The sequence below is a fragment of the Caenorhabditis briggsae genome, assembly GCF_000004555.2.
Source record: "Caenorhabditis briggsae complete genome, chrX, whole genome shotgun sequence".
In the NCBI taxonomy this organism is placed as follows: Eukaryota; Metazoa; Nematoda; class Chromadorea; order Rhabditida; family Rhabditidae; genus Caenorhabditis; species Caenorhabditis briggsae.
In genome coordinates, this window is record NC_013491.2 from 15863387 (window position 1) to 15875733 (window position 12347).

Consider the following 12347-nt stretch of genomic DNA (forward strand, 5'->3'; position numbering starts at 1 on the left):
GTTCTTTCCAAGACGATAAAATGATACTGGAGGTGCTCCAATTTCCAGATAGTTCAAAATTTTTGACATACACGACTGGTCCCAGTACCAAGCCTCTCTTTCTGATCTACCATATTCGGGAATACCAGTTACAATAATTGACCGTTTTCTCTCCTTTTCTTTAGCCGACACAACAGATCCACCTGGAGAAGAAGTATTCTCACCTCCGTTTACATTTAAACCGGTCATCCCACTCTTCTTCATATCCTCAATTTTCGCATTAAGTTCCGAAATTTGATTCTCCAGATGATTCATCTTCTCCGTATGTTTCTCCAATTCCTTATCAATAGTCCCAAATTTCTTATGAGAACAAGGCAATAGAGATCGCTTTTTGAAAGACTTCTTGGACCTTCCCATGAGATAGGGCTGCCACTAATCTCATTACCAACTCATCATCATCTTCTCGCTTCAGTTTGAGCTTCGTTCCAATAGGTTCGGCCTCACAAGACTTTGAGCGACGTTTCGACATTTCCCGTGAAAAAACTAGAGAATGAAAAACTAGGGAATGAAACGAATTTTTAAGTGGTAGATTAGGTTTAGAAAGCGTTTTTCTAATTTCAAATTTTAAATTTTAAATTGTTCGAATTATCCGAAAGAATGAGAAAAAATCAGGAGCAAGGAATAAAGAATAAACATTAAAAAACCCGGAAGAAGGAATAAGGAACAAGGAATAGAAAAAACGCCCGGAATAAGGAAGAAGGAATAAGGAATAAGGAATTCCGCTCATATCTGCTCCCGATGCAAGCATGAGATACCAATCATCACGTTTCTCCGACTCGCAAAAGATGAGGTTTTCGTAGGAAGAAGATACGAAGAAACTTTTCAAGAAGCTGAAACAACTCAAACAAATGGAAGCACAGCCGGCCCTTTTTTCCGACATGATTTCAGCTATTAAACTTTATTTGAGAGAAACATGATGAGACTCCATATAGATAAAAGAAGAGAGCGAAGCTGCTCTTTAACAGGACGAAGGAGTTAAATACTGATTATTCTCATCAGTAACCTTAATAGGTTAGTAAGAAAGTAAAGCGTGTTTGGTGCGACCTATTTCAAACTACAGCTGATGTAGTTCTTCAAGAAAAGCATCGAAACGTTGATCACGCGTTGGCAAAAAATGGTCGTAAATGATGTTGAAAGCTCTTTTATTAACACCCTCTTGTTCCAGTTTTGCATGAAGTTAGAGTGAATCAAAAACGCGCATTCCTTTTTCACCAATCTTGGAAAGTTATTATATGAATGAGAGTCCCGTTATCTTGAAAATTTAGCAGAATGTAGCACGGCAAGAATATTTGCAAGACTGAATCACAGTTGTTGGATAGAAACTGGCGATATAGCACTTCGGAGCCCAAATGTTTTTTTCCGAGTTTTTAGGAGATTTTTCTTATCTGAAATATCTAAAATTCCGTGCTTTGAAATCGAAACTACAGTACATCATAATGATAGCATTACCCCGTGTTGTGAGGTTTTCAGAAAAACTAGAAAACTTAGAGCGAAACGGCTAATCCCATTTGATTCGGCATCCCTAAAAACCTATACATCAGAAAAACCAAGTCATAGATTATATTATGAGTACAGTAAACAACAGTCTCTCTGCGCGCCGCGTCATAATGATACCAACACCATGAGAAATAAAAAATCTCTTTCAGATTTTTAGAGAACGAAATTTTAGGAGATTTTTCTTATCTGAAATTTTTAGGGGTTTTAGAATAAACTTTGAATAATTTCGCTTCTAGGTAATCTTTAAAGCTGAAATTGATACTCAAATTGCAGTAGACTGAGTTGTCTATTGATTGCTTTTATGCTACTCTAAGCCGTTTTTGGTAATTTAAGCAAAACCGAAACTTCTCAAGTTGCCATTGAAATTCAGTGGTTCTGATTTTTGTTTAAAAACTTGACTTTACTGGTGAAAACTTGACTTTACTGGTGGTTTTCTGCATAGTTTATTAGGGTGCTGCTTTGAATATCACGCAGTACGCAAAAAGACTTTTGGTTACTGCAGTCCTAATACACTTAATGAGTACTTGATTTTGCTGAAATAGGTATTTAGAGATGTTGAATCGAATGGCTTCAGCTATTTTTTTCTAAGTTTTTCAGTTCTTCTGAAAACCTCGAAAAACGGTGTGGTGCTGTCATTATGACGCGAATTGTATTATTGATATTATATTTGGTCAGATTTTACTCTCACTTCAGTAAACAATATAGAGAATGAGAACCATTCAAAACATGAACTGAACAGAAACAAGTTGTCTGGAAATCAGGGCTGTCGAAACGACGGCCGGCCGAGGCCGCGTACCCGATGTCCGAGAGCCGGAAGGCCGCGGCTTTTATTTTTTAAATTGACAATGCGGATGTAAAAACTGCCTCGGCCGGCAAGCCGTGCGTGGCCGAGGAAAAATTCATTCAAAATGAAAATACTTACCAGAGTAAGGAAAATCGGTGAAAGATAATGATTTTTTTGAAACGGAATAACTAACACTCGAAATGGAGTAACTGATTATTTTTGTGACTCGAGGGAGCTCTAGAGAGACAGTTGAATAGAAGTTGTAATTTGTAAATTTTGAATTTTTCCACATTTTTTCATTCTTGTTTCATCATTCATATTCTCGAAATTAATTGCCAAAAAAATCTGCTCAAGTTCAGAAAGAAAAATTAACATTTTGGTTGAAAACCCATAGTTCTGTCTTAATTGGGAGAAAATTTTTGAGTGGACTAATCGAATATTGTATTATCGGATACTGAGTTAATCATAATTGTGGTGTTTTATAATGTGAACTCACTGAGCGCACACCAAAATAAATTTAAAAAAATACAGTGCGGTCAATATCTTTAAGATCTCCATTGATTTTGTCCGCGCAGAGAAAACTAGGAGAGATTTCAAAAAACGGTTAACGCCATTCGATTCACAACCCCAGGAAACACAATGTCATAATTTTAGAACTATCCCTGTCCATGTACCATGCAAAAAACCCATACGCAAGCGGTCAATATCTTTTTTTATTTCACGATTTTTGCTATTTTTGAGAGAATTTTCGGTTTTACGGTACGTAACAAAGTTCCACTGGATGGAATTCAATCAAATCATACTTCTTTTTTTGACTCACCACCTTTTCTCTGTGGTTTCAATATTAAATCATACTTGATGAAATATTCATACTTGATGAAATTTGGCTGTATTCTTTTCAACATCCGCCCCAAAACACTTCAAATGGGTCAGCTCGGATTGCTCAGTTTCGAATTCCACGTCAGAAGATTCTTCAACGCTTTTCTTTCCAATTTCATCTGTTCACAGCGATTATGATAAACGTACGGTCAATATGTTTAAGACACAACTTGCTATATATCAAAAAACTGTAAACGACTGTAGATATCAAAAAACTGTAAACGTCATTCGATTCATAATAAAAAATAACCTCTAGAGACAAAGTTTTATGAATTCAGCACTATCCCTGTCCGTGTACCATCTAATAACCCAAATGCAAGCGGTCAATGTCTTTAAGACCCCCGGATTTTCCGATTTTCCAGTGATAATTTTCAAAAATATTTCCTCGGAATTGTCAAATATCCACCTAAAAGCATTTTCGTTGATTTCAAATCAAATAAGATTGGTTTCTGACAGTTTTCAGATAAAAATTGACATCTGAAAAATTTATTTCACAATTTTTGCTATTTTTGAAAGACTTTTCAGTTTTATGGTACGTAACCAAGATCCACTGGATGAAATTCTATCAAATTATACTTTGATTGAAAGTTCTTAATATCTTTAAGACCTCCATTGATTTTGTCCGCGTAGAGAAAACTAGGAGAGATTTCAAAAAACAGTTAACGCCATTCGATTCACAACCCCAGGAAACACAATGTCATAATTTTAGAACTATCCCTTCTTTTTTTGACTCACCACCTTTTCTCTGTGGTTTCAATATTAACTCATACTTGATGAGATATTCTTACTTGATGAAATTTGGCTGTATTCTTTTCAACATCCGCCCCAAAACACTTCAAATGGGTCAGCTCGGATTTTAAGGATCCGTATTTATGTGCGTTCTGCCTGAACAGCTTTCAAATTACTAGGACATTGAAAAGGGGATAAGAACTTTTAAATAAAGTATAATTTGATAGAATTTCATCCAGTGGATCTTGGTTACGTACCATAAAACTGAAAAGTCTCTCAAAAATAGCAAAAATCGTGAAATGAATTTTCAGATGTCAATTTTTATCTGAAAACTGTCAGAAACCAATCTTATTTGATTTGAAATCAACGAAAACGCTTTTAGGTGGATATTTGACAATTCCGAGAAAATATTTTTGAAAATTATCACTGGAAAATCGGAAAATCCGGGGGTCTTAAAGACATTGACCGCTTGCATTTGGGTTATTAGATGGTACACGGACAGGGATAGTGCTGAATTCATGAAACTTTGTCTCTAGAGGTTATTTTTTATTATGAATCGAATGACGTTTACAGTTTTTTTGATATCGCTCCTAGTTTTTTATGCGCACCCAAAAACAAGTAGTGTCTTAAACATATTGACCGCACTGTACGTTTATCATAATTGCTGTGAACAGATGAAATTGGAAAGAAAAGCGTTGAAAAATCTTCTGACGTGGAATTCGAGACTGAGCAAGTGTCCATTGCTCTGACATGGCTTTTCTGAAAACATTTCAGGCTTAAATTGAAACTATATAAAACTCACTTAATGATTTGATATCTGGAAATATCAATATCAACTCCATTGCACCATCTCGGTTAGATTTTTGAGACCAACGGTGACGGTTTGTGAGGATAAGCTTCATATACGTTTTCTAACTTGTGACCTAGGATAATCACAACTGCTGAAAATGTTGTGTCATTCAACTTCATATAAAATTTCATATATTTATTTCTGAATTTTTTAGCTAAATGGTTAATGATCAGTTAGCCCTAACATAAGACAGTTTGCAAGTGTGCATTGACATATCTGAAAAGAGATGAATTTCAGTCTTCGATTCAAATTGTGTAAAACTCACTGAATGAATCCGAATTCAGTCCCAGTCGCTCCGAATCAAAATTTCGGTGGTATTTTTGCTGAGGTCGATTTTGACCTCTTTTCGAAAGTACCTTCAGAAATGTTTTTGCAGTTTACGACAGAAAAATATGAACTCACTGTGTCGTTGTAGAAAATTGTCCAAACGACAATCTCACGATTTGCAACTCGTCGGTGATTTCGAGGCCGCAATCGTGTTTAATGAACAACTGGAATTCAAAATCCCACTAAAAAATAGTCATCTTATGAAGCTCTTTTCAGTCGCTTACATCACCAATCCCGCCCCAAGGCTGGTAATTTTTTAAGCGGAATTTCTTATAGTTGTTCGTGAGTTCGCAAGCGGAAAAACTGTTAGCTACAGTATTGAATGTGCTGAAAAAAGATAGAATGATTCGACTAATGTTATAACTTACGCATCTAATATGTGGATGGTATAGCACCAGGGAGGGGCAGCTTGACATTCGATGGTGCCGATGATATCGAGGCGTGTTGGAACCATAGCTGCGAGCATCCCGAAGATGGAGAGCACAAGAGAAAGACGCATTCTAAACAAGATATAACAGAGTGAAAAATTGTGAATGGCGCTGAATGTAAGGTAGAAGGAGTCTAGAGAAAAATAGCTGTAATATAGACCCCAATTAATTTTTGAGAATTCAAAAAAAACAGAGATATAAAATACGTTTCTCTTCCTATAATATATTAGCAACAAATCGAAAATTGTGGCACATTGAACCGAAACATAGTACAAATCTAATGAGAAACAAGGCGCAGGATAGAAAGCTCCCAATGAAAACATGAGATGCCGACCCAACCATCACGTTATTTCGACTCGTAAAATATGATTTTTTCTCTGAACATCCACAACATCTGCCCACAAAACACTTTGAATTTTTTTAGGTTTTCGTAGGAAGAGGATGTGACGGAACTTGTGATCACATGTGTAATACATCAGAAAAAAGTTCAAGAAGCTCAAAGAGCCGAGGAAAGAGAGAAGAAAAATGAAAACCTTGGGGACCAATAATAATTTTTATCTTATTTATAAGACTCTGCGATGCGTTGCAAACGGGGGAGCTGGAAAGAAAGTTTATATTATTTGGCAAAGAACTTTAATATTTGGTAATTTCAGAAGTTTTCCCTATAAATGAGAATAGAAGTAAAATGTGGTACAGCAAGAACTGTTGCGATATGCCAGCATTTTGCTACATTTCCCTTATGGAAACAAGGTTGAATTACAGTCAACACCAATGTTCCCGTAATGACTTTCAGGTTTTCAGCTTTTCCAACGTTTTTTCCCCAGAAACATGGCAAATTCTGATTGTTTTTTACGCTTTCGTAGGAAGTGGATACAAAGGAACTGATTCTTTCTTGTCAAAATACATTAGCAAAATCTTAAGAAACTAGAACATCAGAGAAAGAATGGATCAGAACCTTGGGGACCAACAATCTTCTATCTAACATGTAAGATCATACGATAGTGGCAAACGGGCGTGTTGTGAAGCAAGTAATTAATATTAGGGAAAGAATTACATCATGGAACACTCTCTGTTTTTTAAATTCGCTTTCATATCGTATAAATCGTATAAGAGTCAAATTTAAGGGTAGATAAATCCAGACTAAAAACTAGGAAACGCGCATAACCGGTTTTAAGTCCTGAAAAACGAGATGAAATGAGAGTTTCAGAATATCAACAGCTATTCTGACATTTTTGGAAATTGTAGCAGTTGAAAACCTGCCAACTAAAAAAATCATTAGACCTTTCATTTAGGACTTATTAAAACTAACTGCAGGCAGATTAGGAGAACGGATTTTCTGGGGGAATCGTCGCAAAAAAAGTTTATATGGTATTTTCTTGTCATGAACCATGTTTTAGGTATTTTCTTGTCATGAACCATGTTTATCGATTTTTGACAATTTTGAAAGGTGAACCAATATTTGGAGCACTGTAGATAAGAGAAGGGAGCGAAAGTGTTTTTTACCAGGACATAGAAAGAGTTAAAACCCGATTGTTCTTATCGATAACGTTACTTATGTGCTTGATTGACATGTTCATAAATGAAGAATTTGACATCTCACGTCAGAAAGTACTTCTTTTAATAACATTTTTTCGAGAGGAGTATGATGAGACTCAATATAGATAAAAGAAGAGAGCGAAACTTTATCAAGATCAGTGAAAGTTGAATACCGATTATTCCTAGCAGTAAAATTACTTGGGTTTAAGATTTACATATTTATAAGTGAATAATTTTATAATTAAAAAAATGCCATCAGGTTCCCCGAGAATCCCGTTATCTTGAAAATGGAGCAGAATGTGGTACGGTAAGAACTGTTGGGATTTGTCTACAATTTGCAAAATTTATCATATTGGAAGCAAGGTTAAATCACATTCAAGGTTTCTAAAGGAATGTAGAAATCCCTCAAATTTTCTTTCAAAATTTCTGATTTTTCTATAACGACTTTCAGGTTTTCAAATGTTCTGTTATCGTTGGGCCAGAAAGATGACAAACTTCTATCTTGTGGTAAACCGAATGAATTATAAAAAGTTTTGAATTTTTCTGATTGTGAATATATATCAAGTGGACCTGAAATATTTTCGGATTCCAGCAAGTTTGATGAGTTTGAGGTTTGAAATTTTGTATTCGTTTCACTTATCGAACCAAACTGTTCATTTTTAATCAGCGTTTTGGTGAGGGATGATAGCTTCTAGAATCTCCAAATGCCTATGATGAATTGGATAGAAACTGGGCATATATTTTCCTATTATGAGTTGGATAGAAACTGGGCATATTCCACTTCAGAGCCGAAATATTTTTTTCGAAGTTTCTGGGAGATCTTTCTCATTTGATAGAAACGGAGGATATTACACTTCGGAGCTTAGGTTTTTTTTTCAAGTTTTTAGGGGACCCTTCTCACTTGAAATATCTAAAATTCAAAATGTTGACCTCGAAACTATTTTTGATATTATATTGGGCCAGTTTTATGCTCACATCATTAAACGATATGGAGAATGGAGATCATTCAAAACAAGAATTGGAAAGAAACATTTCGACTGGAAATGACCATGTCAATTGGGAAGAACCATGTCAATTGGGATAAATTTTTGAGTGTACTCATCGAATACGGTGTCAACGGATACTGTGTTAAACATAGCTCTGGTGTTTTATAATGTGAATTGAGCGCACACAAAAATAATTTTAAAAAATACGTCCACTGTAATCGCTGTGAACAGATAATTGCATAGGAAAGCTTTGAAGAATTCGAAACTGTGCAACTGTGCATTACTCTGACCATTCTGAAAACATTGATGTTTCAGTTTTAAATTCAAACTATATACAACTCACTGAATGATTCGGAATTTGGAGATGTATCGAAATATTCACTATCTACTCAATTGCACCATCTCGGTTAGATTTTTGAGCCCAACGGCGACGGTTTGTGAGCATTTTTTTTCGTTTTCTAACTTGCGACATAAAACAACCAGAACTGCTGGAAATGTTCTATCAATATGAAATTTAATATAAAATTTGATTCATTTATTTCTTAACTTTCGATCTGAATTGATAATGATCAGTTAATCTTAACATTAGACAGTTTGCGAGTGTGCGTTGGCATATCTGAAAAAGTTTCAAGATTTGATTCAAATTGTGGGAAACTCACTGAATAAATTCGAATTTGGTATAAGTCACTCCAAAATGTCGACTCCCAAATTACGATAATTTTTGTGGTGTTCTTGCTGAAGTCGATTTCAACTTTTTTGTCAAAGTATCTTTAAAATTTTTTTCGCAGTTTACAACAGAAAAAAATATGAACTCACGGTTTCGGTCTCATTGATTGTTTCTCTTCGGTGATTTCGAGGCCGCATACGTGCTTTATTAATAATTCGAGTTCAAAATGCCACTTAAAAATAACTATATTATGAAATCCTTTTTAGTCACTTACATCGAATGGTCCGTCCCAAGGCTGCCAACTTTCAATGCGGAATTTCTGATTGGGGTTCGTGAGTTCGCAAGCCGAGACACTAGCAATTACATCATTGAAAGCGCTGGAAAAATATAATGATTCGACTGATGCAATAACTCACGAAACTAACTCCAGCAATTGGATTGTGTAGCACCACGGAGGGCCATTCTGACAGGAAACGGTGCCTCTTATGAAAAAGCGTGATGGAACCACAGGTGCGATTATCCCGGCGATGAAGATGAAGAGCACAACAGACAGGTGCATTCTAAACGAGATAAGACAGTGTGAAAAATTTTGAATGGCGCTGAATGTAAGGTAGAAGGAATCTAGATAAAAACAGCTGTGATTTAGATAAAATAATTGTTTGAGAATTCAAAAAAAAACACACAGATATGAAATACATCTGTGCTCCTTTTCCTATATTATATTAGCAACAATTCAAAAATTGTGGTATCGGATGCTCTCTTTTTGTAGCACAAAATCAAATGTATATTCATGAAATCAAGTTTACATTCATTTTGGAGCTCTAAACATAAATAACTCGAATTTTCAGTTGATTTTGATTTTCAGATTTACAGATTTCTGAGGCTTCCGTCTCTCGCCTAAAACTCCAGATATCCTTCACTCGCAGAAACTTCATTTAGTTCTCATTATGACACAACACGATCATAATGATACAACCGATCCTAAGTTGTATCAAATTCTGGATGCACAGGGCGTTGTGGTTCCCTTGTAAGTTTCCGAATCATTTTTACGTTTTTTGTTTCAAAATCTTTTGAAAAATGAAATAAGTTTCGTATCCTATCATTAAACTACAAACTACGCTGTAAAGATCTTCATGAAACATCACATCTCATTTGGAAGTTTCGAAAGCGGTCCCCACCTATTAATTAAAAAATAGTAATGTGTATATAATGTCTGGTTTATGTTTTTCATTTCTTTTTTCATTTCACTAAGTTGGATTCTAGGTGTTTAAACAAAACTTGCAAACAGATCATTTTTTCGAATTCGAAAAATCTACCCCTTCTTGTTCCTCTTCTATCCGCTGTGCCGGCACCAATTGGAACTGTTATTAATCCTTGGACTGATAATGCCTCATCTTCACCAGCTATAGAGCCCCATAATTATAGTCTTGGTGTTCTAGAACTTTTCAGTCTTATCAACTTAACGGTTCAATTAATTTGTATAATCTATATACTCTGGGAGAAGTTGCTGAAAAATGTGAGTTGGTTGTATTGGAACAGGTTTGAAAATGAAGCTTCAGGGGCCATTCTTTATTATGCTGCTCATTCAATCTGTTGCAATTTTGTTCCGCGTAGTTTTCTGGATTATTTCTTTCTATCTAGCTGTATTTTTCCATGACATCACTCCTAAGGTTTCATGGCTAGAGCCTTTAATGAAATTATGTCTTTATGTGGATTACTGTAGTAATCTATTTTCGGTTACTTTCAATTTCGTGCTCTCTTTGAATCGTTTTTTAACTTTTATGTCCAAAAATTGGACCTCAATTCTTTATGATGGGTTCAATCTTTTTTTCACTGTCATTTTTGCAGTCATTTTATCTGTAGGTGGAGCTGTGGGAATGATAATACCATCGAAGGTGGAAAGAAAATTTATAATTGAATTTGGATTCTTGGATATCGCTCCAGAAATTGGATTTATGACTGTGAGAAATTCATTTTCAAAACAATCAAGATCAGTGTTCTCCTTTTTTTTCCAGATCATCAACCGATTTTTCAATTCATTTCTGATTGGTTCTATCACCTGTTACATATTTTTATACCGTTTTTTGCGAAAACAAAACAAATTAGTTCTTCGAGCGTCCAGAGCTTTGAGACAAGGAGAGAATCGGATTTTCGCTCTCTTACTGATCACCACATTTTTGTCCTTGGTTTTTTTCAATTAACTTTAAACGAATTTTTTAAAAATATTTCCAGGCTCTATTTGCCGTTTTTGAAATTATCACCATCAAAAATTGGAATGCTGGAAACGGATATCTTCTGGGAACGTGGCTAAAAATTTTGTCAGTTGCAAATTATTTACCAGAAATTTCGTTACCAATATTTTTTATTGTAGACAATTTGGATTTTACGCAGAAATGTCGCAGATACTTAGGAACACCAACTAATGTGCAGAGAATGTCAACTTGAATTTTTTTGAATAAAATTTATTGGTTTTTTTTCGAACATTTTATTTTCGATGATGTAAACTGATCAACAAAATCATTGTATTGTTCTTCTGAATTTCACGCGCTTTCAAAGTTTCCATGTTTCCAAAAACAGATACCTTACAAGTCTATTTCTCAATCCTCGGCTAATTTCATAGATTTTTTGGAAAATCAATAAAAATTATTTTTTTTAAAACTATCAATATTGTCGAAAATCGAGAAAACTAGGTTATAAGAATTATTTTCGAAAAACCTATAAATTTCAAAGACACATGGTTTTTCACTTCTCAAGGAAATGATTTTGCAGGGGACCGACAACGTATTGTAATTTCTTGTTTACGAAAGCACCATTTTCCGGTTATTATTTCTGAAAAAAACTGATTGAATGACGTTTTCTTACGCAACAGTAAAACGTAGCATATAATTGTAATTCGGATATGAAAAATACTAGCATTAAATGTAGAAACTAAACGAAAACAGGACCTTTATCATAAAAGAGCGAAAATTTGTGAAAGAAAAAGTAACGAAAACATCAATTATAACATTGTCAACATTCAAAATGCTCCTTTATAAAATGCGCTATTTTTGAAGCACAAAACGAATTTTAGGAAAAATCAATATCGAAAACACATCGTCATCTTTATATTCATTTTGAAGCTCTAAACATGAAGAGCTCAAGTTATTAGTTGATTTAGATTTTCAGGTTTTTGATGCTTTTTTTTTATAGGATTCCCGTCTTTTGCCGCAAACTCCAAGGTTTTGAGGAGGAGTTTGTTTTCGGAATATTTTTCGAATCCAGCTTATGAACAAGCAACTTAAGGTCGAATAGAAAAAAAAAGAGTCAACATGTTTATTCCGCCGAATAAAACTTAAACGAAAAGTCTTTTGTATTTGGAGTTTTGATAGCTAAATTAAGAAAAACACGGACCAGAGAGAAAATTGAATGCCAATGAATTTGGGAAACAGCTGGGCCTTATATAGAGGTTTTCTAGGGGGGGCGTGGCTTAGTGGTACTGGGTGTTGGAGTGGTACTGCTGATGGAGATTAGTAGTACTTGTGAGGGAGATAACCTTAATTACGCTATAAACAGGCTTATCAAAATCAAAATAGAACAATGGACAAGATAACAAAATTACATTTTTGTGCCTTTTAATCAGTCTATT

At 34.8% G+C, this 12347-nt stretch overlaps 3 protein-coding genes across 3 annotated transcripts in view; 1 reads left to right on the forward strand and 2 right to left on the reverse strand.

Moving 5' to 3' along the window:
- Positions 1-508, reverse strand: part of CBG15451 — a gene marked incomplete at both ends in the record, with an annotated part of 9124 nt that extends 8616 nt beyond the window's left edge. Inside the window, one exon of the mRNA XM_045240291.1 lies at positions 425-508. Coding sequence (XP_045095735.1) covers positions 425-508 — 84 coding nt within the window. The remainder of the gene's footprint in view (positions 1-424) is intronic.
- An 8082-nt stretch (positions 509-8590) lies between these two features.
- CBG15449 lies at positions 8591-9281 on the reverse strand (the record flags this gene model as incomplete). The annotated part of the gene is made up of 5 exons (XM_045240292.1): positions 8591-8671; positions 8715-8823; positions 8872-8954; positions 8997-9099; positions 9148-9281. The coding sequence occupies 5 exons, from the start codon at positions 9279-9281 to the stop codon at positions 8591-8593; spliced, it is 510 nt and encodes a 169-aa protein (XP_045095736.1).
- A 988-nt stretch (positions 9282-10269) lies between these two features.
- CBG15448 lies at positions 10270-11167 on the forward strand (the record flags this gene model as incomplete). The annotated part of the gene is made up of 2 exons (XM_045240293.1): positions 10270-10683; positions 10955-11167. The coding sequence occupies 2 exons, from the start codon at positions 10270-10272 to the stop codon at positions 11165-11167; spliced, it is 627 nt and encodes a 208-aa protein (XP_045095737.1).
- Between the last annotated feature and the right edge of the window lie 1180 nt (positions 11168-12347).